At 44.3% G+C, this 26407-nt stretch overlaps 1 protein-coding gene and 1 non-coding gene across 3 annotated transcripts in view; one reads left to right on the forward strand and one right to left on the reverse strand.

The window, feature by feature from the left end:
* fut8b (fucosyltransferase 8b (alpha (1,6) fucosyltransferase)) overlaps positions 1-26407 on the reverse strand; it is a 78183-nt gene that overhangs the window by 12634 nt on the left and 39142 nt on the right. For both annotated transcript variants that reach the window (XM_068577408.1, XM_068577409.1), the window contains 5 exons: positions 21062-21689; positions 12798-12916; positions 11625-11787; positions 7093-7207; positions 1149-1386 (listed from right to left, as the gene is read on the reverse strand). In XM_068577408.1, coding sequence (XP_068433509.1) covers positions 1149-1386; positions 7093-7207; positions 11625-11787; positions 12798-12916; positions 21062-21264 — 838 coding nt within the window. In that variant the 5' untranslated portion in view covers positions 21265-21689. The remainder of the gene's footprint in view (positions 1-1148; positions 1387-7092; positions 7208-11624; positions 11788-12797; positions 12917-21061; positions 21690-26407) is intronic.
* On the forward strand, positions 5373-5444 carry trnae-cuc (transfer RNA glutamic acid (anticodon CUC)). The gene has a single exon. It is a non-coding gene; the product is annotated as a tRNA-Glu (tRNA).

The following is a 26407-nucleotide window of genomic DNA, read 5'->3' on the forward strand; positions in this document are numbered from 1 at the left end:
ACCATGTACACATATAAATTAGCTTATGTTTGAACATGGTGTTCATTATAGACAATCAGGACTCCCGCATAAATTCTGCATACGTACAGCTTTTGCTTTAACCGAGCGATCATCCTCGTTCCCAAGACCCGGCACAAACGTACAGGAGTGAAGTCATTCATAAAAAATGACTTCACTGGGCTTCTCTGGGCTTTTGAAAAGTTTATAAAAGATTAAACCACTATGAAGTAATAATTAACTATGTGTATAGCTGGAGTCCTGTCCTCAGTTTTACAGATGTCTGTTTTACAAAGGTGGTCCATTACACAATGTGTCTCTTGGGACGTTTTATTGCAATACCATCTGTGGCCACCAGAAACATTGGAATAATGGATAGAGTGGCGGCGCTGTATTTAATTTGACAATGAATCTATCGCGAATCTATTTTCTGTCAGATCGTCACACACACACACACACACACACACACACAATACAGTGGCAGAGAACACAAGATGGAATTTGGAAACCGTCATTGGACGAACGCAATGTCAATATTGTATTCTGGGGAAAAACCGTTGAAACATCATTTTAGTGAACAACAAATTAGCGTGAATACAATAAAGTTCATATAATTGCCCTGAAGAGGACAGCAGGCGTCGTCCTGCTCTGCCCGACCTCACCGCTTCACACAGACTGCCCTTTCACCTCTCGTCTGTCCTGCAGGTGTCGCTGTTGAAGCATTTTACTCTAAAAAGAGAGATACTGAGATACACGGTACATTTCAAACAATTACTATTTTTTTTTATATTTGATCTCCCCTTTTACTCTCAGAAACCTGAGAGCAACCTCGTCCTCCTCTATTCCAGCCTCCGCTGCTGAAAAAGCCACTGGATTTCTTGGCACTGAAACCTTTGAGCAGTAACCTGCTGCTGCTTCATTGGCTGCCAAAGTGCTTGAACAGGAATTGCACAGTCCTGCTTAGCCAGGGAATTCACACTTTGCTTTTGCTGTAGCAGCACAAAACATTGGGTCTGGCAGACCCAATCTCTTAGCAGCGATAGACCAAAAGACAACACGGGTTATTCGATTATTAAGCGACCAATCATAGTCGTTTGGCCGCGCGTGGCTCTCAATGGTGATGGCGTGCGCGTGCCGGTGTGTGTACCTACCCGACCAGTGTCCTGTGGTGGCCCCGGCGCGGTCAGTGCAGGTGTTACTGACGGGCAGGAAGACGGTCTCCCAGCCGCCGGGGGCGTAGCGCCAGTTGTGGGACTCCAGGATGAGCGTGCGCTGGGTGCCATACGCAATCATGAAGCAGTAGACGACATGGTGGAGCTGGCAGCCGTAACCACAGCCCTTATTGATGTTACACACCAGTTTCCTCGCCTTGCTGCAGTCTGGGGGGTTCTGGGAGAGAAGGAGAGGAAGGAATGTTTCAACATCTTTTATTGCTTGACCTTCTTCTTGTATCTCTCAAAGCCCTGCTCTCTGACTCGTAATAACACATGGCTGATATTGTTTTGTTTGTCCCCCTTCCCTGTCTCATACGCCACTTTGCTCCAAGTTTATACCCGCTCACTCTTTTCTCTCGGTTCGCCTCTCTCCCTCTTTACCTGCCACTTGGTTTTTCTTTTCTTCTCCCGCTGTGACAGCCATGAAAATGACTCTTTTGCGAACTTTTTCCATCTTTTTTTTTTTCAGCCGTCTCTTTCATTCTTATTGTTAAGCATACAACTGTTGCTGTTCTCTATGCTTTGGTAACAAGTATTGTCTGTGCCGTCAAAGCCTGATATAGACGTTCTCACCATTGTTGTCGAAATATTAAAAACACATAAATTAACCGCACTGTTGCACTGTCATATTTCTTCAATGGTATGAACATGGCCAGAGTAAATGTATCCACATACATTGTGCTATTGCACTGGCACATACATGGTTGGCTGAATATAGTCCCCAGATGCACTATTTGCCCATGTTTGAGTAACATTTACAAGAAAGTACTGAGCTGCAGATGTTCAGATGGAAGTTGTCAGTAGGAACCAATACGCGCAGGGCAGCCTGCCAATGACAGGGGGAGGATGGACATTAGTAAGAGACAGATTCATTGAATTAGGTCTTTTGGTATTTGTTGACAATAAGAACAATTCTCAGTCTTATCCTTTTATATCTATTCTTCATTAATCTCTTTTTTGTTGTCTGTAATCTCCTTTTCTCTGATTATTTTTCCCTTTTCAATTCAACGCTAGGTCTGCACAATTTATTGAAACCACAATATAGCTGACTGTAATTATCAAATGGGAGGAGGCACAATGCAAAAATGTGTGTCACATACGGACCATTTTAAATTAGATATTGATGTCCTGGACTAAACATCGTACCATACAGACTCAAGAAAACATCTTTGTTTGGTACAAATTCCAGAAATGTGTGTATGTGTGTGTGCGCGTACGTGCGTGCGTTGATGAAACAATGAAGGGGGACAGTATTGAAATGAATCTCCAGTCACCAGGAATGGATAGTATGTAGAAACAGAACCATTCACTCAGTAATCACTTCTCCTCTTACAATCAAACAGATCACATTCCACCGTGTGCGTGTGTGTGTGTGTGTGTGTGTGTGTGTGTGTGTGTGTGTGTGTGCGTGTAATTCACAGTCCCTCCGGTTGTGGCATGTTGATACATATTGGGCAGCTAGATACTGTGTGGCTTGTCTCTTTCTTTAATGTGAGGGGTCATTAAGCTCTTTGCCATTACATAGTTGACCTTGTTAAAGCAAATGTTCCTTATTTCATTGAATGTGTAACATTGTTGTCAACGGATTTCCATCGCAGCCTCACCTGTCGACAGTGACCACCTGTTCTACTTTCTCTTGGTTGCCAAGATTATTTCTGTCTTTACCTTTTTGCCAGTTTGTAGACACAGACTGTGCTTAGTTTGGAACAGTGTCTGCTTCAGCTTTCCAACAGGAGAGAGATATTCAGCCAATTCATAGTCTCATTTTAGGACCAGATAACATTCCGATCTACTATCTGCTTTTATTTGGGATTTCTTTACATTGGTTATAATTTGGTTTACTCGGATTGGTCTTTGAAGAACAGTGTTGTGTCTGTGAGTTAGCCTCAGTACCAACCTTTCCTCTCTTGCTCCCCTCCTATGTTCCCTCTATCCTCCTCATATCCTTTTCTCTCTGATTCTCTGCCTCCCATTCCTAATTCACTCACTCTCATTCATCATTCTTAAGTTAGCTTCACTATCTTACAGTCTGATGGGAAGAAAAACACCAAATGAGAGGCACTGGGGGAGAGAAACAAGGATTTTCCATTTTTGTGTAAAAAAGTGAGAACCAACAGAGTGACACACGCTGCGTTGTCGATGGGTCGCCGGGCGGTTTGTGATTCGCTCGGCAGCCGGTCTGAGCGACTCGGCAACGCTGGTGCCAACCAGCTTCCTAAACAGCAATTACCGGCTGATGGGAGTGTTTTCCTCATTAGGCGGCTGCAGCTGTGGATGGTTCACAGTAATCAGGCCGTGCGGCACCCACCGGCTAACTCTGCCTATCGCACGCTAGCAGGCGACGAAGAGGAAGAAAGGGAGGAGGAAGGAGCGGGAAGCGAATAGTAGAAGAGATGAGAGGATAAATAAACAGGGGAAATGAAATGAGAAGAAGGACAGCGGCAGAAAGAGGGGCATGGAAAATAGAAAAAAAGGAGGCGAGGAGCTGAAAACTGATTACCACCATTGCTGTTCAATAACACCATGGAAAGAACAAGCCACACAGGTATTTCCTGTTAAAGGCTGCCAGTTCACCAGTATTCCCATCGCCGTAACTTACTGTGCTAATAATTTACAGCGGCATCCTGACAAAAGAATTTGCATAAAGCTTTTCTTTGCGACAGAGCTCGGCATCTGAGCCGCAACGTCTGCATCCATGTGCATGTGTGTGCTTGGGCCGTGTGGCGTGGAGGCCGGCGTCGGATCCGTGGTTGATAATGATGAGGCTGGAATGACTCCGAAGCGCTGAGAGACTCGGTTCAAGGATAATGGCGGCAGATGCGAGCACAAAGGCAGCCTCTGAGTACCGCTCTGTGTTGTAGGTTAAGTGGCTGTTTAAATGGTGTGCTTTTTGAGTGTGAAACATAGAGGCAGTCGCAGAGCGATTCAGTTCAGAGAGACCACCGTGATATTGTTTCTGTAGGGAATATGGCTAAGAACAACTGAATAAGAGAAACAGTATGTCGGGCTCAGGTAATTATCCACTGTGATGCCCACGTTCAAAAACACAGTGCAAGATGAAAGAGAGCTGCACACGCTTGAAGATATCTGAAGTAAAAATTCAACTACATTTTGGTAAATGTCTGTTTCAACACTCTCTGTTAGGAGTTTCACACTATACCCCGCTAATTAACGTCTTTTCTCATAGATGCCTTAAGTGTAAAACCACCTGTAGTGCTCAGGTTGTGAGACATTTGTTTTGCATGAAGAGGCATCAGTGCTGTCATTTAGAAAGAAAAACACATCCAAAATGACTCAACTATGGTTGAGCTCCACCGAGAGAACACTCAAATATTATTATCAGAAAATCTTATTCAAATTTTTTTTAATCCAACCCCATTTTTGTACGATTTACTGCTGGCAATATTTCTCAGTAAAAGCCATTTAACGTTTTTGCATTCTGTAATTGCCTCTTTGTTTATAATAATTCAGTCTTTTTAATTCTCGCTGCGTTTGCCTTTTCCACTACTAGATTGAAATTCTGTACCTACACGAGGGAAAAGGATGCATGTGGACAAGATGTAGGAAACATAAGCGGTATAATGGGCACATTTCACATAACGCAGAAGACATTTGACTCACTATCCTGTGCTACAATTATGCTGTCTTCTTTACTTTTCAATATAAAAATAAATGGGATGCGTTGATTGCTCTCATTGCACATTCCTCTAGCTCTGCTGATGGAGAACAGATATACCCGTTTCTCTCCTCCTGTTCTTTTCACAGACTTGAGTTGAACTCTGCGTATTCGTAACCACAGGCGTTGTCAAATCAACCAGGACTAAAATCTTAAAGGTTTTTCCCCACTAAACACAACACTGACGTTGATAGGTCAACTTAAAGCTGGAGTCTGAGCTTGAGGAGTTTCTGGGGAACCTGCGTGCCGTAAATCTTCTCAATTGATTTGCGGGGGAATCGGACATGATGACAAGCATTAAGAATAATGACAGAGGCCCCCTTTAGAATCTAGCATCTTTGGGAGCGTTATAGGTGAATGATAGAAAGTGATGCCAGGAGCCCTGGCCGAGTTTCAATCTGTGCCGATATGGGATGAGAATGTGTGGCAGCGGGACTAGATGATGGTCTAGTTTACTTAAATTAATTTGATTAAAAATTGAACGTTCCCTGATGGTCTAGTGGTTAGGATTCGGCGCTCTCAGCGCCGCGGCCCGGGTTTGATTCCCGGTCAGGGAACTACCTTTTCCTGTTAGGAAAATCCATCCGCGCCTGGGAAGTTTGTCTCCTCCAGTAAGCACAGTTCAACGGCCCAACAAACGATCTGTTAGATATTAATTGGGGGCGGCTGTAGCTCAGGGGGAGGAGCGGTCGTCTCGCTACCACAAGGTAGCCGGCTCGATCCCCAGTCCCCCCACAGTTCACACGTCAAAGTGTCTCTGAGCACGACACTTAACCCCTCGTTGCGCCTCACAGGGCAGCCCACTGCTCCTTAATCAAGGATGGGTCAAATGCAGAGAAGAATTTCTCCAAGGGGATTAATAAAAGTGTATGTTTTTTTTCTAAATCATGACGACGCATGAGTTTTAAATTGAGTCTATTCCGCCTAGTAACTAATATAAGAATACTGATCAGTTGCATCAAGGATGATCATTTTTAGGTACTAAACACGTTTGCTGAGCGACAAATGATGCCAAATCTCGCCATGCCAAAGATCACAAACCCCGTCTTCTTCACTATTAATCAATACCACCAAGCTCTCAAAAGTAGATGAAAAGCGCATCCAACAGAAATCCATCTGAAGAAGCCAGCCGTGTTCACTGAATGTTGTGAGTGGACAGATGGAGCAGACGCAGAGAACGAGTGAGTTAAACCAGGAATGAAGGGAAAGGCTGGTGCGGGTGGCAGAGACAGCAGGATAGGAGGATGGAGTCTGTCAGTGTGTGGACATATAGACGTGCCAGTGTGTGTGAGAGGGACGGCAAAACACGCGCACACACCCATACACACCCATACACACCCACGCACACACAGAGGGCATCTCTTTGCATACGAGTATGTGCATCAATCTTGTGTATGTGTGCGGCAATTGCTTGCGTAGGTGCGGGTGAATCCATCTGTACACGACCCAGAGTGTGTGTGTGTGTGTGTGATGAATTAGTGACAGCAGCTGGTGGAGCGGTGTGATCCCTCAGCGGTGGTGACAGCAGCTGTTAGTGGTGCCGTCTCCGCCCAGCCAGACTGACTGGGTCCTCTTCATCAAACACACCGGCTCATTAATGCTGCAGGGCCCGGTGCCGCGGCACACCGCCCCGCCCTGGGAACCCGGCAGCACCGGAGCTGGGGGACGGAGAGTGGGGGGCGGGGCGGCTGAGGGTGAATGCATGTGTCACGGGTCTGAGGATGCGTGTAGTGCTCTAAGCATACGTGCATCCATCTCAGCCAGGGTAAATATTATGTGTGTCTGTTTTATTTATTATTTTTTTTCTGCATATGCTCGTCTGCCGATCTGTCATTTTTGCAAGTCTGCATGTGTGTCAGTCTTTTGTCGCTTGTGTGTGCGTGTGTCACTAAATCGCTGACAAGCAACAAGAATCCTGCTTGTCAGATCCAACTGCTGTGACAGTCTGCTCTCACACACATCACCTGCTGCTTGTGGAAACTAAGGCTGGCTGTTATGGATGGTGCAAATGAGACAAGCAAGTGTGAAAGATGGCCTCAAAAAAATGCACATGTGCAGTTGTGCCTGTGAGGGAAACGTTCACATCAATGCTTACCGCGTATTTGTGTCTACAGTACATGTGGCGTGAATGTGTGTGTGTGTGTGTGTGTGTGTAAGAGAGCGAGGAAGCCCGGTTGGCTGAGCAGCAGGTGTGTCTGCAGGTACCTGTAGGTAGGTGATTCGGTTTTGGACCAGATCCGACAGGTCTTTAGCCTCCTTCGTTCTCCATTCGCCCACTCCGTCTGCCTGGCTGAGGTAGTACAAGTCTGTCATGATGGATCTGCAGAAACAGACACATTTCAAAACTATGATTATTCATTTATGATAACCAGTTGAAAAGACACACGGATCACTACAAACTCTGTTGGTTCATTTGCACGTTTGTAATACACCTTGCAACGGTGTTTATCAGCAATCCACTCAAAAATCAAATCTATGAACATTGCCCGGACAGCAACACCACATCTGAGATGTTGGTACTTAATAATCTTTACAGAGCACTCGCACTCTCAGAGTACATGCTTCTCTTTTTCTCTCATTAACGACGACAATATCTGGCCACATCACATCAACGTTGTGAACATCTCTTAACAGCGGAGACTGAACAGTTTACGTCATTTACCACATTGATTTCGACAATGATGGAAACGTCTCATTGCCAAGGACTGTAACGTTAATCACAGGAACGCGTTGAAGAGCTGCGGACTGGAGGCTTTGGAACTTGCTGTGGCCACATTCTCTGACAGCTGGATAACGACGTGAATGAGTTTGCACGTTGGAGCTCGCTGGAAGCTCGGTGCCTCCGCACATCAGGATCAGACATCAAGAAACATCGACTGAGGGTTGATATCTGACGGGCGCATGCGTCTTCCTCCCAGTGAGGAGAGTGCTTTCAAGAAACATAAATTCCCATTTTGTATTGTCTAATTTGGAAAATTTGCATGTGATTTGTATAAATTTGCTTGTTTAGGCACAATGATCGCAGTGTTTTTTAAAAAGGCTGGCCTCCGCATTAACTATTCAAAGTGAATGAAAGACAATTAAGAGAGAAACTCTTTAACTCTATTTACCGCCCGGCAGGAACAGCGTCTGTATTATAGATGAAGAAAAAAAATCAGAAAATGTTTGTTCGTCTTGGATGGAGCCTGGATCACACGATTTCCTGATCTCTTTTGTATCGCGTCTATTTTCTTTGTAAAATAATTGATGCATGTTGGGTCCAGGTACATTTCCAGGAGATCAATTTCAGATTAGCTACAAGCTCTTGTTAATACTTTTAATCGCTGGTTGTTCTGAACCATTGAGACATTGCAAATCTATCAGCAGATCGGTTTTATGCTCGTTTATGGATTTACGTGATTTGTGTACAGAACAAATCACGCTTATACAAGCTTATTCACTGTGTAAGCCCCAAAACAGGCGTTTCCACCTGGTCATTAACAGTTGGAAATGTACAATATCACGGTACAATAAATCTATCACAAAATGACAAAAGGAGACGTACACTCCATATCAACATAGTTAGCATTGAGTTATGTCAACACCATCTCGACTCAGCAGACTTTCATATTTTACACATCTCACATTACACACTTGCAAATGTTGTCTGCGACCTTCTTAGATATGACGCTCATTTTTATTTCAAATCCGGGTCGAGATGCAGACGTTTTTCATTCTCACTTAGAATAAATTATTTTACTTGATTATTTCCTGCATATAGATGTGACGTGCGTAAAACTCCGTCTCCTGCAGAAGTTCCCACAACGTGACATAGGGCTTTAGATAAGAACAGCCACCGGCAAATGTTTACGGCATACTGAGTGCTTGACATTCCCAAGGCTCATCCTGCTTTCAGGATGTTTAGAGGAAAAAAAAAGTGTTGCGTTTGTCAAGCCGACTGATGACAACAGCGTCTTTCTGGTTGTTTAGCTCTGTTTTGGATTAAGTCTGCCATCTGCACGCCTCTGACAGCGAATTTGTGTCATGTCACACGCTGCCAAATATCGTGACCATCCACTTACAAACATGCCTAAGGGCTCTGATACTTGCAGCTAAGGGCAGATGCAAACACATCACACTCTCTCTCTCTCTTTCTCCAACACAAACACACACTTATGCAAGCTTAATCTATTACTCACTTCTTTGACCCAAATCAGTCACATCCTGTGTGACTGAGGGTTCCTATGCATATATTCAGTAGTGCATGCAAAGAAACACACACACACACACACACACACACACACACACACACACACACACACACACACACACAGACACAGACAGCAGATAAACGAAACATGTCCCATTTCCACAGTGAAGAGAGCCTTTCTCCACAACAAGACAGTATCATTACTCATTGTCCCATTTTTAAAGATGGACCACAATGTGTGCACGGATGTCAAATGCTCCTCCAGGAGCGCATGGGGAGCAATCATTGACCCTCTGAGGGAAAAACTAACCTGGCTGGTCACACAATCTAACAAGAAGAAATCAACAAAAGCCCTGAGGAATTTGGCAGCAAGACACCACATTGCCCTGCTGTCTGTATGCATTGGGGGGGTGCAGGCTTCCGTGTGCTTTTAACTGTGTGTGGTCCTGGGCATCCAGTATGTGCAGCTTGTAGGCTTCCCCCGGGGCTCCTGATTGGCTCAGACAGCAGCCGCTGAGGCTGCAGTCGCTCGGCTTGGCAGCGGAGCACAGCTTTCCGAGTACTGATGCTGCACCAATGGGAGAGCATTTACAAGGTGAGAGCGAGTACCTACAGTACAGGGTGAGAGCGAGTACCTACAGTACAGGGTGAGAGCGAGTACCTACAGTACAAGGTGAGAGCGAGTACCTACAGTACAAGGTGAGAGCGAGTACCTACAGTACAAGGTGAGAGCGAGTACCTACAGTACAAGGTGAGAGCGAGTACCAGGTTTTAAGTCAGACAGAGGATGGGGAAACAGGAGAAATGAGAAACGTGACGCTTTCACTGGCCTATAGCATGCTGTTCTGAGCCATTTGGTGGCAAATAAACAGTCAAATGAGTTTAACCAACCTGATCTTAATCTCTTAATTTATTTTCATTTCCTGCTCCGCCTTCAACACAACAGCTTAAGCCATACTGTCCTATCCAGCCTGTACTCCGTTTTCATAGACTGTATTGTTTTAATGTTGCCAAACCACATTTTGGGGATGACACTTCCTAATATTAGTTTTATAGTACAACGGATATTACATAAGTAGTTTCCAGAAATCAGAGCTTTCTGGAAACTACTTCTGGCAGATCTCTGAACTTCCACAACGCTTCCTTTCAGCTGTCAATTGAACTTTGTGAGACAGAAAGCTCTCCATAACGCAGTGATGGTCTTAATTGGGATGGCCGCAAAGTTACTAACATTTGTATTTAACTTGGGACCTTACACCCTTCCTGAGCAGCATTTAAACGAGGGAGCGATGTATTTATACAAGTCAAACATTTCATTGCTCTTTCCACCTCTGTGCTGGCCCTCCTGGCCTCGGCCTGCAGCAGATATAAAGAAAGCTGGTGGGCTGAGATAGAGTAGAGTGAATACATGTGAAAGTCTGTGACTGTGTGTGTGTGTGACTATGTGCACATGCATGCCTATGTCTACGCAGTGAGGAATCAGTCCTTGGAAAGCAGCTTATGCAGCAAACACTAGAACAATGGGCCCTGTAAACCACTTGAGCAGGATTACAATGAGCCACTTGGCTAAGTGATCAGGCCTGTCTTCATTCAGCAGTGTGGAAGTCATCCAGATGACAGAGAATGTGTCTATGACCTTTGCCCTTTGCTTCTCAGCACCCACCGCCAGTGCTGTTTTCAAGTTCACCTGTCAAATATGTCAACTTTTGACATCATCAGTAGGCAGAGCTGGTAAACAGTAGCCTGGGAGTCGGTACTCAACATCCACAAAGAAACAATGGGGAGAGATTTAAAAACACTGATTCTGAGCTATTTGTTATACCGACAACCGTTAGCGCTAACAATCTCTCCACTGAGGATTTCGGCTAATAACTAAAATCATCATCAATAAATCTGTTGATTATTTAGTTATACCTGAACATCTGGTCTTTAAGATAAGAAAAACTAATCTGAATTCGAAAAGGTAGAAATAGAGAATTCTTGCTTTAAACGTTTCTTAACAGTTACTGAATACAGACTTCAGAGCACAACTATTGCCTCCACAAGGCTCTCAAAAATGGCGACTGATGAGTAATATCAGTTCAGCTAATAGTCACAGCACAAAATATTAGTGATAACTGACATTCAAAGTATTATAGTGATACAAGGAATTTTTTTAGACCGCTACATCAGAAGGGGTTATATTTATTGAGAGGAAATACATCATTCAGGAATGATTGTTCCAATACTTACTGTGTGTTAAGTTGAGGAAACAAAGAGAAGACACACATCTATTGTCAATTTTGAGTTTCAAAATGACCAAATGCGCATGACTTTAGGCTCGGGGAAGAATCCTCGGCACACATAAGAAGAACATGCAAACTGCTCTCAGAATAAAAGCCCCACCAGCCAGGTCTGCTTCTTTCTGCAGTAGATTCTCAATAAGACACTTTTCCAACCACGACAGTTTACCTGTTTTCAGTGTTGGCTTTGCCACAAATATCACGGTTCCCTTCAAATCCTTGTGACACATTTGGACATTTCCCCCTTCATGCAACTACATGCTCACCTCTCCTGGTGTCCCAGGTGCTGCAGGAGTGTGTCTGCATACTTCAGCCTTTCGCTGAGCTCGGCGTTGGCCAATTTCTTCACTTCGCTGCGAACAAAATACCAGAACTCCTTAACGCCGTTCTCCACCGTCCTACGCAGCTCCTCCTGAGTGGGCCCAGGGCCTGCAGGTCACAACAACACAATAAAGACAAATTTAATGCACAGGTATGATAAACAATGAGGTGATGAATTCAAAGCGGCTTTATAGAAACACAGCTGGGAGGAACAAGGTTGCCATGAGGTCTTTAAGAATGTTTGCGCATTGGATTATATAAATCTAAATAGGCTAATGGTACAAAGTAAGGTTTTGGAAAATAACTATTAAAATGTTCCTCTATTATTCCTTGTCCCTGGGTGGTGCTTTGACCTCAATAAGGAGCGCTTGATCACTGTTTTTGTCTGGTGGCTCTCTCTGGTGTCTTTTCTCACACCGTTCTAACAACAGGAAGAAACTCTACACCCCAACCGAGCCGCGCACTGTGGCGTAACACACATGGATACCGCAGCTGACTGCTCTGGTTTCGGGGAGAGAAACAAACAAACAAAAAATCTAGAAAAGGGAAGGACAGCCTCAAGCAGGAGAAGGAGGTGGAGAGGAAAAAGCTATTCTTTTTTTTTTACGTTCCTATCTTGCACTCCCTCTTCTCTCCTCACTCGTTCCCTGGGCGGAAAAAAGCTGAAGGGTATTTTTAGCTTTTTCTTCCCCTGCGGCAAGATTGAAAGGCTGACCCTGCGCTGCCCTCCCCGCTCACATGTCCTTCTTTATTTTCTCCCCGTCCGTCTCTTTTCTCTCCTTCGTTTTGCCATTGGGGCATTCACACTGCTTGTACTTCATTCACACATTTCCCAGCTCACCTGACAGCTCCTCTGAACACTGCTTAGAGTGGTAAATACACACATAACCCGGCCCACCCGACTGCATGGCTATGCCATCATCGCTGCTGAGCCACAGCAGGTTTAACAGCATACCGGACTGAGTTTCCCGCTGCAGGCAAAAGCTCACAAGAGCCGTTGACTGGTTTATACCGTATATAGTCAACCCCCCCGCTCTTTCGAAATCAATCCTTTCATATTTCCAAGCTCTGTGCCAAATCCTTCCCCGCAACCTTTTACATGGCCCTTCCCTGCTTACCATCTCCAGTGAGTTTCTGGAAGCTGTGGATCTTCTGCTTGGCTCTGGTTAGCTGGTCCTCCAGGGAGCGCAGTCTCCCGGCAGCGAGGGACCCGGCTTCAGCCTGACCCTCTGGTATCCTGGGGGAGAAAGACACAAGGAGAGGATGTAATGGGTGAGCAGGCGAAGGAAATGAGCGCAACATCGCTTTAACTCTGCTGAAATACTCTGCTGAAAGTTTAAAACTCCATCCATCCAGCCATTATCAGCCGCTTATCCAGTGTCGGGTCGCGGTGGCAGCAGGACTAGCAGGCCGACCCAGGCCTCTCATCTCACCCACAACATTTTGCAGCCCGTTCTGGGGGATCCAGAGGCATTCCCAGGCCAGCCGGGAGATATTATCCCTCCAGCGTGTCCTGGGTCTTCCCCGGGTCTCCTACCAGTTGGTCGTGCCTGGAAAACCTCTATCCAAGTAAATACTAAATATCTAATGGAAAAAAATATTTCGTAAAATTATCCTCAATACTTATGGAGAGTTGTAAGTAATAACCAATTTAATTATCATATAAGCCATTAATCTTTTCCTGATTACCTAATAAAGTCAGGAAATCATTCCTAAATCACTTTAAACTATTCATTGTCTGAGCAACTGGTTCAGCAGCAACTTTCTGTACAGTTTATTACATTTAATCATTCTCATGGAATGCAAACTCGACAAGAGGGCAGAGTTCAAGTCGCTTGGTTGTAATTACCAGTCGGCGCCGTGCAAGTGTCTGGTTTTGCGTCACAAACATGCAAGATAAAGAAACACAACTACAGCTATGTAGTGTGTAGTTAGGTGTGGAAGTAGCAAAGGTAGGAAGAGGACAAAGGGCCGTTGTCCACCTTACAGCCTTGGCCAGTTTAGCAATGCGGCTGGTGTTGGTGCGATTCCATCACAAGGTGGCTTTGCTCATGATTTTCAATCCGGAAAAAACAGGTTGGATGTTGTGCAAATATTATAAATTTCCGCTTCCACCGTCAACAAAACTCTGACTCTGAATAAAATGCGTCAACAAATACTTCATATTTACAACACCTAGTTTCGTCACTAATGAGGAGTTTGGAGAGGTACTGAGAATGTGTATCAATCCGAACCACACCGCTTAATCTGATATCTACTGCATTTTCCCATTTGTAGGTTTCTGGGCTGAAAATGTGCAGTGAAAACTTGTGAGGGCTGTCATCTTTTAATGTACACCAGTGAAAATTCTTCTTGATTTGCTAAAACACCACAGTGGAGCCTCTTGGAGCCTTGTCCCAGTTTATTTATTTGAAGCTTAAAATTATCTACAAAGTACAGATTCATTTTTCATGTTTGTTAGGGCCAGCCTATCTACTTCTGAACCATACTTCCAATAATTATATCCTGTTTCAATATCCAATGACTCTTCTGTAATTAATGTCAAACTAAAGAGACGAGTGGCAGTTACATGATATTTCTTTTGATTTAAAAACTCTATAAAAAACCCTATTCTCCTGTGACTTTGCTTAATGAATACGAATGCCTGCCTGTTGTAAAGTAATGGACCACATTTGTTACTCTATAATTGGTACAATTTCATTTTAGTGGGGAAAATACATGATAAAAAAATGAACAAACAAAAAAACAGAACTACACAGTTATTCAAAGTGCAGTGAATAGATGTCAGACTATTTGTTGCTGTATTATATTTGCAGCTGGAATGGAACATTCCTTCCATTATTGTTCAAACTCTATGCTGAATGTGGCTGAGCTACATGGTGATCCGGTCTTTCTTAGAAGTGTGAAGCAGGACTAAAAAGATCATGTCATGTGCAGAAGCAGCCAAGTATGAATCATTCCTTGACAATGGAGGCACGACTTTGCATATTGCCGATACAATGTGAGCATGTATGACATAAATATGTGCTCAAAAGCAACATGTTAAAAAGGGTTTGGCTAATTTACAGCTGTTCATTTTACAAATAGCTCATTATAGTTACAATTATGTTTGGGCAGCTTTTCAGTCCATATAGTACGTCGCATCAATAAAAACATTTTCACAGCTCTGTGTTGGCGAACAATGAATAACTACTGCATGCATGAAATGGAACCATAAATGAGCACTCTGACACAGAACACAGACTTCACATCAGCCAAGAAAAGAAAAGAGCTACCACAAACATTATTATACCAATTAAATTCCTCTACGTACAACTATTAAAGATGGAATACGTTTGAATGCACATGGGCATCGGTGAAACACTGCAAAGGCCATGTTACTGAGTCATCAAGGCATGCAAACTCAATTTGCTCCATGAGTGAGGAACATCAGTCGCTGGCAGGCATAAAGACGAGACTTCTTAAGTTGCAACAGCCCTTCTTGCTGCTCATCTCCCCCTCTCTGTTCAAGCCTCGGTCCCTGAGAAACCCTGGCTGAGCACTCACTGAGCATTGTGCTTCAAAGCCACAGAAATTATGGAAAAGGGATGATTACGTAGCTGTGCGATGGACAGGGATAAACATTCCAATACCTGTGAACACACACATGCATACTGATATACATATTTGTGTGCGTCTTAAAATGTACACTTCCTTTCTCCGTGAAATCTGGGAATGTTTATTCCAGCTGCTCGACACAGATCTCTTGAAATAAGACCCAGGTTTCCTCTTTAAGTATCAATTCTGTCTATTCTCACAGCAAAATCTGTTCAAACAATAATCAACCGGATCTCCCAGAGGCCACACCCAAACTTGCTCGTTAAAGCATTGTACGGGAAATAGGACTATTTCCTAAGTGACATAATTTCCCTGGGGTGTTAAGTGTGGCTAAAACTGTAACATGAAGCAATGTGATATCTCCTTGAACAAGGCAGAATAAATAGGCCACACCAGCACAGGCTAATGAGTAGAGACGTGATACAGAGGTTAGCAAACACGCTCCAAAGAGACATCAACTGCTAAGACACAATGCTGGTGCAGGCAAACCACAAGCATCCCCCGCCAAGATATGTAAATATAAAATATATCCAAACACTCGGTGGAATCAAAACCCATAGACAAACGCACACACAGGAAGGAGGCAAATACCGTACACAAATGATCCTTGACGGTATCTCTAGAGGACCTGAAGCGAAGACTAGACAAGGCAGCTGGATTCAACAGCGTCTTAATCAAACGATACAGGAGACGTAACAGATGAGGAAAAGCTCTGACTCGGGGGAGGCAGGGCGGAAAGGTGGGGGGGGAGATATTGTGGAGTAAAAGACAAGCTATGAAAGCAGGGCCTGATGAGCCCCGCTGGAAGTAAGCACTGAGTCGGAAAGCAGGTGAGGTTCAGCATGCAATCCAGTTTCCTCTGAAATGGTGCCCCAGCTGTCGCTCCATTGGCTCCTGCCCCCTCATCCGGTAACCATCGAGTTCACAGGGTGATCAGAGCCGGGCGGCGCAGTTTGCGGAGGCCTGGGTGGCGCTGCGAAGATTTAATATCGTCTGACCGGTGAAGCCATACATATGGATGGAGATGTGAAGTATTCTGGGAGGCGTGGATGAAAGCAGGCTACATGAACGCAATCTGCCTTAATATTGCGAGGAACATCTGATTTAATGTTCTCTTACCCTGCACCTACGATAGACAGTGACGCGATGCAGAAGGAGCTGATGTGTTTCAGCCTTTGCTGTAAACTCAACTGTGTTAAACCGAACCATTTGACTCCATAAGTCAAGCTAATAAACTACAGGAATGTGTCGGGAAAAGACTAGTAAACACTTTAAATGGGTGGAATATCTGGCCATTACAATGAAAGCCCACTACCCCTGCTGAGAATCGGTTTGCAAGATCTGTTTTGAGAGGCTTGAATAGTGCTATCCCGATTTATAGTGCATGACTGTATAATACTGCATTGTCTACGCATGACAGTACATCTTTTGTGTTTGTGCAACTATTCCTTCATTGTGTCGAATCAGTTCATCTTGCTTTGACGTGGCCTTCCTCTGCTGTCTTCCTGTAATGTCCAGTGACTTTAAACAGTAGGATTTCAAGTAAACTGATTCTGTACGGTGCATTCTTGCATCGCCAGCTTCAACGCCTCAGTACACTCAGAGGGAGCCAGTTTCATTCTAGCCCTACTTGACAGAGATGTCCTGGCCACAGACAGCTCCCACAATGGGGCTAGTGTGTGTGTTAGTAGACCTTCCCTCGGTGGGCCTGAGCGGCGGCCGGGTCGATGGGAATTGAGGTCTGGATGGCGCCGCAGCATCTGTTTGGTGTGGCTGGACTGAGATAAAACCATTACTGGAAAAATGAGTCCTTCCATGTCCTCCTTGTATATATATGGGTGGACAAAGTGCACGACCGTTTTCACAATTTAAATTTTCATTTATATTTTACTTAAAAAGATAGGGACCTAGATGAGGCAGACGTATGCAAAAGTACCAGACAAGATTGTACAGTTGCAGCCTCAACAACTCCTCTCATCCTCTCAGTCCGCATTTTCCATTTCCTACTTGCTGCTCCTTTACTTAGTGCAGTCCTCACGCCATCCATCATGCTTCCCTCCGCTTCGCCTCCTCTTCGCCTCGCTCCCTCCATCCCTCTGTTGGCATGCCTGGGGGATCGATCAGGTCCTCATCGCTCAGCCCAGCTGTCACTCTCACCCTTCGCTCCCTCCGATGTCACACCATCAGGCCGGCGCGTGTCATTGTCTCCGCAAGAGCCATGGCTTCGTGCCCGAGGTGACTGACAGCTGCAGAGAGGGTGGAGCCAGACAGACGGAGCAAGTCGACCTCGTGCTCACCTCTCATTAATGCTGCTGTGTGATTGGTAGGTTGGCCCGCTGCCTGTCACTCAAATCACTCTGGAATGGCCTGAGTAACCAAATCACTGGACTGAATCTGTAGGCCAGCCAGGTGATACTAATTTGAATCTGAGTGGTGATTGATTGATTGATTGATTGACTTTAGATGACATTTCCATTGTAAAAATGATGGCGAGTTCAGCAAAAATAGAGATACCATGATCAGTAGTGTGTGATGAACCGGTTTAGCAGGTTTAATACCTAGGTATCTTCATCTTCTCAGTGATGCAACAAAAAATGTGCAACTTGTGATGAAGAAAATCAGTATCCAATGCAAACTGCTTCTGCCTGTCTACTATCACTCTCGAAAAGTGAATGAGAAAATGTAAACAAGATCCCTTCAGGGATATGATTAATGCAAAACACTCCCCAATAATGCCTTACTCATCCATCGAGGACTGCTGTAGTGTGATGACGCTAACCAGGTTAAATCCTACTCTGAACTATAAATCATTCCCGATGCAGTGGGTTTCTACTGCACAACAACTCAACACAAAGGTGTAATAATGTCAGTTTTATGGGATGAAATCTCTCTAAGGCCACTCATAAAAAATGAATGCAGTAATGTGAAGGTTAGGTGCTTCGAATGAAACCTTTACCGTCTAATGTCAACAGGATGCTTGCAAAGAACTGGTTCTGCACCTTTTGCAACATTTAGAGATTCTTGTTCTTGGCCAAAATCTGCAGAACGTGCAAGTCAGTGAATTGGGTTAGGCATGCGTGGAGCTAGTCGATCAGTAAGCTAGTGAGTTGTTTTGTAGTCTGTGACAACCTGCAAGCTGGAGTCTGGCTGGGTGCCATGCCACTGTCAGCAGTTTGGTAGTGGATTGAGGAGGAGGGAGGGGAAGAAGGAGTGAAACGAGGCAATGAAATGAGAAGGAAGGGGCTGTGGCAGGAATGATGGGCAGCTCACTAACAGCCTCTTTGTGTCTATTAGGACTCTAATACAGGGGTATCAACCACATTTTCACCCTGGGCCACATCAGCATTATGGTTGCCCCCAAAGGGCCGGTTGTATATGCACCACTGTATAAACGACTTCCTAACATATTGTTAAATGATAGTCTTTGCATTTGATTATCGTCTATTCAAGTGTACATACATTTATATAAATGTAAAAATATATGTCAGCAAATTTCTCAGTGATTATAACATAAATCCATTTAATTTAGGACAAATTAAGAAACCCACATTACTCTATCAAAGGTCAAACACCTGCTCACATAAATGTTTGTAGTCGGGGGGAACACAGACTCATATACCTTTATGTGATCTTGAGTTTGACACATGTTTAAACACACACACACACACACACACACACACACACACACACACACACACACACACACACAGCTCATAAAGCTTAACCTCAGCTAGCCATGCGCCTACTTTTGGCTTGCTGTGCCAGATACTTAGCTGAAGCTGGAGCTTAGAGGGACTTGAGAAGGCACTGTAGCGCTGCCCCAGTAAACAACTGTGGAGGCCTCGGCCCAAGATCAACTACCAGACTTAATAACAAGCAACAAGCGTGCAGTGTGTCGGGGACCCATCTGGACACTGGTCGACTGAAAACTGCATTTTTTTTTTCATGCCACGAATTCCCCCTTTGTTTCCGAGCCAATTTTAAATAATTATAAAAGCAAGGGATTTAATCAGGGACCAGCTGTCTGAAGCAACGTGTGTGCGTGTGTTTTCATGTTTGTGTGTGCCGATGAGGGCCCTGCATCAAAGTGAATCCCACAGAAGAGCAGCAGTGGCAACATCTGAAGCTCGAGTTCCCTGTTAATGTGGCAAATACCAGGACACACTACAGTGCATTCCACGCACATGCATGCACACTCAGTCGTCCGTACAGACGCGGTGTTTATGTGCAAAGAGAAACACTGTCAGCATGCGGAGATAAGAGCAGAACCATCTGTCTCTCTATTACACATAGCTCGAATGTGTGAATCTTATTGTCTGCCAAAATAACACAATACAATCTGGTGATGTGCCTGACAAATACACCCATGTGTCTGTCACACAACGCATCTCCGGCACAACTGATGAGCTTTCCATTAAAGTTTGCAGCAATGTTCGCTTGACTGTATGCAGTAGAAGATGCTGATTCAATCATATGCTGATTAGATTTTCACAAAACCTAAAGAAACAGTCATCAGAATGTCTCATTCTGGGATTTGTTATGTTGGTCTGATTGGACAACCGGGGAGCTCGAGGTTGTGCTTAATTGCTGGACTTTGCCAAAACTTAAGAGGATGATGCATTGCACCATGTGTATTTGTTGTTGTGTTTTTTTCTCTCCAAAAAAGCAAAAGTATACTGACCGGGGAAGCAAAAAGGATGATTTACATGTGTTGACCTCGGATCCACAGATCCAGGAATGGCAACAATCTGATGTTTTATACCAAAGCACTTTGATGTGATGTAACGTTTGACTGGTTTACGTGAACATTAATGTCAACATATTTCAGATATGTTGTTTACACTGGAAGGAGATAGAAGCCTGCCATTTCATATCCTTGTATAAAGGAATTTGACAGTATCCTGTTTTCTGAACTCCATCTGAGTGCAGGTATTATCTCAAGGCCACACTTTAATATCTGTATCGACTGAGTCAATGGTTGCTGATGAACCCACTTTGGTTTCTTGCTGCCTGCGAGGTGGCATTTACCACTCGGCTAAACTTGCCATCCTTGTTTACATTTTATTCTCTGCATTATCAGTGTTGTGTTGGACTTTCATTACCGTTATCATTATTTGAACCAGCGGACAATGTATTCTGTTGTGTGAGTGTGTGTATCCATGTCTGTCCGCCTGCCTGTCTATCAACAGGTAGTCTCCCATACTGCTGGACCCATCAGCCTAATATTGTTTATGCTCATCTATAAGCGAATGCTCAATGGCCTCATGTAGTTGAAGTGATTCACACTCTTTGAAAACATATTTTATTGACTGTTTTATTCCGTCATTGACTGCTGACTCCTCACTACTCTTAAATTGCTTTAGTTTGGACTCTTTTACCAGCTCCAGCTTAGGAATTGTTCCTCTCTTGATTTGCATGTATAGTTAAGACAAATGTATGTATGTTATGTATGTATGTAAAACTATTGCTTCGCAAATAATAAACTGGCGTAGCCCTAACTAGAACCGAGTGAGTCTTCATACTTTATATCGCTAGGAGGAGAACTAGACATCTACTTGCAGCTGGAGAGAGTCCAGGAGTTTGATTGGCTAACCGAGTCAAATTATGAGCTAATTAGTTTCTGAGTAAGCGGTAAAACAGTCAACTTGCAGCATTACTCAAATCGGCTTAGTACATCCCCGTCTTTAGGGCAATTTTCAACACTAGTGTGCATGTAAACGCATTTACTTCACATTTACTTCACAGCCAAGCAAGTCAGTTCTAAAAGCACAGAACGCGTTGTTACCTGAGCGATTCGGCCATGCGCCGCAGGTCTTCATTCTGCTGCTTAAGCCGCTCCAGCTTGGCTAGGATCTTGGAGAGCTCCCGACTGGACCGCTCAGGGTGTTCGCTGTCCCTCACCAAGTGACCACCGATGTAGAAGAGGAGCGTGCCCCAGGCCAACAGCACCAGGGTAATCCATCGCCATGACCCTGCCCAGGGCCGCATGGTGCAACCTCGCCCACCCAAAAATGCCTCTCGGAGTGCCTGTACACCCACCGACCGAACGTCCTGCCTGCCGGATGTGCACACACACTCTGTGCCCCGTCACCACAAGTGCCACAGGGCCAACTTTGGCTTTGGCATCTTTGCAGGGGTCATGTACCGTAATTGACGTTGAGGGAGGGGTGTGTGTTTCTTTTGTGAAGCAGGAGTGCTTAAGAAAAGCCGGGGGGGACGAGGGGACGGGGGGGAGGGAATCAACCAGTCTTTCCTGCTTGTGCTAAAGCATAGCTAGCATGCCCAGATGTCTGTGTTCTGATGGTCCTGTTGTTGTCTCCTCCCCTCCACCCAGCTCAGCGTTAAACAGGTTTGCACACAATGTCTTGCTGTTGCCCTCCAGTCCCACAGGATTCCTTTACTGGTGTTGTGCCCTGAGGAACAAAAGAAAGAAAGATGTGGGCGTTAGTTGAGCTTATTGAACAATGCTTTGTCTTGCAAATGCTTGATTTGCTCGTGTGTCAAACAGAAGCAAATTCAAATCATAGGGAGAGCAAGGCGAGCGAGTCAGCTTGAAATGGAGCGCAAAGCAGAAGACATGCCTCATGAAGTGCCATACCGAAACAGAGTGCGATCAGCCGGACAGGCAAAACCAAGATACAGCAGACTGGTCTCGACATAACCCCGTCTCAGCAGCCTACAGGATTGATCAGCATGACACAGCAATTTGCATTAACATAGTGATGTGCAATCCCTGAGCTACAGTATGCTGCATTGCTGTCGAGGCAGGACAAGGATGTTCACTTACGACGTCCTGCCTGCCCACACATCTCGCTCTCTCACACTGACACACACACAGTTTCAAGTGCACACACATTCAGAAGCCATCACTTTTTACTTGTACTTCCTCAACACCTCGTACCGCATCCTCAACTTGCTTCCAACATTTCCCCCCTCCCTGTAAAAGCAGTGTTGAGCCCTAAAGTTAATGGATTTGTTAGGAGACGACTAAATCCCACAAAGTTCTCCTTGACCATTTCACTCATTTCTCCAAATGCCCACTGTCGTCCCCGTAGCCTCCATGACAGAATGCAACATTGTCAAGGTGATACGGTGAGCTCAATGGAGCAGAGGGAACAAAAAATCCCATGATCATCACTTCCCTTCATCCCAAAGCAGCGGGGGAGATGAGATGGACGCGCGCCGGGTTTATGAAACAACCTTCGCTGTCAACTACCCAACAAAGGCCTGTCACGCAACTGAGGCTAGTCATGGGACGGAATGAAGACTGGCAGGTGAGTCTGTACGCCCAGCATCCAAGTGTGTGTAAGCGTGTGTGCTATCATCTCCGAGTATGTACCACAGTACGCAGGGATAATGCCAAGCATCTCAGACTTTGTGCAATTGGTGGTGGGACGCGCATGCTCTTGATTGACATGTCACAATATTTGTATTTATATCTGTTCCAGACAGAGGAAGGCGTTCCTGCTGGTAGGTTAGCAGTCGCTTCTCCCTTTTAGCATGGCAGCATCGCCGATACGTAGGACGTATATGATGCCATGCTGTAATACCATTGAGACTGTTCATGCCTCACTGATGCAAACTGCCAAGAATGTATCAGCCGAGATCACTGAAACAGTGAGAAGCAGACTGTTCCCCTTCATTTCCTATTGAATGACGTGGCATTATTGAAATCTGTGCAGACGTTCCTTCCTTGCTGGTGCACCTGTTGGGACTAACCTAGGCTGACACAGGGGTGCCTCCTCTTTATGCATGCAGCACAAAGATGTGCTGAGCTGTGCTTTATTATGGAGAATAGGAGCTGTGAGAGGGTAGCACTCCACCAGCTAATGCCCGACTGGGACTTTACTAAAAAGGCAGGCTGCAAAAACCCTTGTCACTGTGTTTGAGGAGCCATAATGAGGTTTGTGCTCAGTAGACTAAAACTGATAAATATAAAACTGTTGGAAGAGGCAGGCAACTGCCGCCAAATAGGATATGGGACGTTTCTTTGAGATAACACTTCTTGCTAGTAGTTTGGCTTATACTTGAAAGTCAAGCTAAGCCAGTAATATATTTCTGGCATATTAACATGACTTTGTCATGTTTTAATTAATGGACTCTCTGGTGCAATGGTTGCCAATGATATCAATTAATATGACAGATAGGTCAAAGCTAAACTTCATTCGCGTCCGACTATAACACCAGTAAAACAGGTCAGTTCTATTTACAGGCGCTAGTGATGTCAGCAGGGCCCTGGTGATGTCATCAGGGAGCAGACATACATGCTTGTGACTTTAAATATTTGACAGAAAACCTGGGTTACAATTGGATGCCTGTAAAAGGGCAATTAACAGGCAGTGGTGATCTAATAAAGTGAATTGTAGGTTGTAGCTGTTGAATAGCTGGGGACAAAACGTCAGGATATGTCATATCTTTTTAAATTTGTCTTTCAACTTCCCCAACTTTATGGCTGTGCGTCACTAAATAGATTGCGCTTCCTTTTAATTGCATTAAAACACAACACAAGCCTAATTTTCCGAGCTCAGTAAAAAAGTAAAATATCAGCATAATCAGAACAACCACATTGAAAAACCCATACATCCCACTAAAGGTCATGACTGTTGGTTTTTGATTATTGGAAATGTCAGCAGTGTGCTCCGCTGACACTTACGGTGAAACTCTAACATAGTCTGGCACCATTAACAGCCAAAGCAAACTCACCTAATGTTTGAATGGAGGTCAGAGAAGGGTGTGTGCTTTGAGTAATGTGAGCTCAGCTCAGTGTGTACAGGTTAGGTAACAGAACCTGAGATCAGCCACTTGTAATTAAATACTGGAAGCACCCAATACTCACTAATAAAGAGATGTACTCAGAGAGTAAAAAAACAGCAGGATTATTGGAGAATTCGGTTTTAAGATTTAAGACATCTTTACTAAATACACATTACGGCAATTATTAAATCCGGTGAATGGCCTCGGTAGATGGGTGAAGAAGGTTTTTACTGTTTCTTTTTAACATGTCTTTCAGCTTAGCCTCGGCTGTGATGTGGTGGCAAAGGAGAGAAGAAACACATTTGTGGTCGCTCTTTGATAGATCACTGCGTTTGATAACTAAAAGAATGAAGAGATATATCGAGTCATGTCAGCAGAATGTGGCCTGATTAAAGACAAAATGAGACGTTTTTTTTTTCCCCTGATGAAGATCTGTCAATGTAATATTCCACCAGAGATACTGGCGTGTGAGTTGAGCGCTCAAGATATTTGCATTTTCTCAAACTTCTCACATTTGCCCTCAAGTCGCCATGAACAGGGGGAATAAATAATGGAAATTATACAGTTTAAGGAAAAAAAATAAAAGATCCCTACAGTGGCGCAATCATTTCTAAGTTGGACTGTGTGACAGATCTGCTGACAGTGAGGTTTAAGAGAATACATTCTCTAATATTCTACCTTTTTTTATTCCACTTTCTTCCACCAAGCCCCTCCTCCCTTAGCTTCAAAGTAAAATGGAAATATGATTGGAAGGTATTTGCTACTCTGGACAAAATCAAATATGTCACTGAATCCTTTTGAATAAGCAGTGATCCTACTTTAGCCTATACTGCTCATAAATGCTATGCTCCACCTGCATCTCGCTCCCCAAATCCTATCTCGCCCCTTGCATTTTAAACTTCATCTCTCTCCCACAATGCCCTCTGCTTTGCTCACACGGCAACCGAGGGGGCTGCTCGGCCGGTACAGGCTGGCATGGTACATAAGGCACTGCGGGGCAGACCGTCACCGCTGTCACTAAATGCCCTTGTGCTGCAGCAACATGCAGGAGCCTAAGGGGCCAGCAGAGATGACCTGTTTGAGTCCAGCTGGTTAATCTTTAACGTGACTCAGGCAACAGCAGAGGTCGTCTATCAGCGCGCTCCGGTCTCCAGGCAATAAGCACCGCGACCAGGTCCACCGCTGAATTATGGATGAAGCTCTACTACACCAACGTGACAAACAACAAGGGAGCATTATCTATACCATCTTTATATATACACAAACACACGTATATACGTATACATACATACATACATACATACATACATACATACATACATACATACATACATACACATATAATATCAGTTTGTACAATCTGTACACATAAGACTTTCCTGTCCCGGGATCTTACAGAAATAAACTTAAAAATACCTGAGAATCCAACGCTGCAGGTTCAATGCAGAGTTTGACCTCTAAAACGGCACTAATCCATCTCACAATGGCTTTATGTTAGCAGCTTTTTTAATTAGTGAGCCACAGAGGTGACTTTATGAATGCTTCTTAATAGTGTTGACATTCAGGTTTATTATGTGAGATGTGCGTAAATTACTCTTAAAAGTTTTGGTTAATAGGCAGATTATTTCCTGCAAGTCTTTATTTTTGTCAATGTCTATTTATGATTCAGATCTTTTATTTTCTGGCAAGACCAGAAGTAGATGCAAATCTCATAACTTGACTAATGTCTCCATCACAGAGACCAGAGGTTAACATGTTTCACATGTTTACAACTCTGTTTTAATTACATTATCATACCAGTAAATAATGCTATGTATAAAAGAGGCGAGAACAAAGATGTGTTTGTTGTTTTTTTTTATTAATGTGTTTGTGATAATCTAATCCCAAACAAATGATAATAATCCAAAAGCCTAAAGTGAATTTTGTCAATACACAGTGCTACTACAGGGCAAATCACTTGCCACTTTGTAGCTCTGTGTGGAAAAAAAACCCTATCACAGGGGAAAAAAGAGACGAAACATACATTAAAACAACCAAGGAGAATCGCTCTGCCCGGCTGTACAGAAGCGATAGATGTCATGTGTAAGTGAGTTAATGAATATATAAAAAATCCACGATCCACATAATCCGGAAGGCGGTAGAGAGGAGGGGCACCATGGCCCAACCGAGAAGAATCACTCTCCCCGGATGTACAGGAGCAGGAGATTCTGTCCAACAGAGTCCTACTCCGACGAGGGGCTTGACGATGAGGGCCGTCGATGGGGGCCGTCGATGTTGCGCTTATCAGTCTGCGTCTCAGACACCGTGGCAGCCAGCAGCGTCTCCTGCATTTTCCGTTTCATTTTTTCTAATTCGACATTTCTTTCCTGCATCCTTC

The sequence above is a fragment of the Clinocottus analis genome, unplaced genomic scaffold, assembly GCF_023055335.1.
Source record: "Clinocottus analis isolate CAN_PGR_092001 unplaced genomic scaffold, fCliAna1.0.p SCAF_15, whole genome shotgun sequence".
NCBI lineage: Eukaryota > Metazoa > Chordata > Actinopteri > Perciformes > Cottidae > Clinocottus > Clinocottus analis.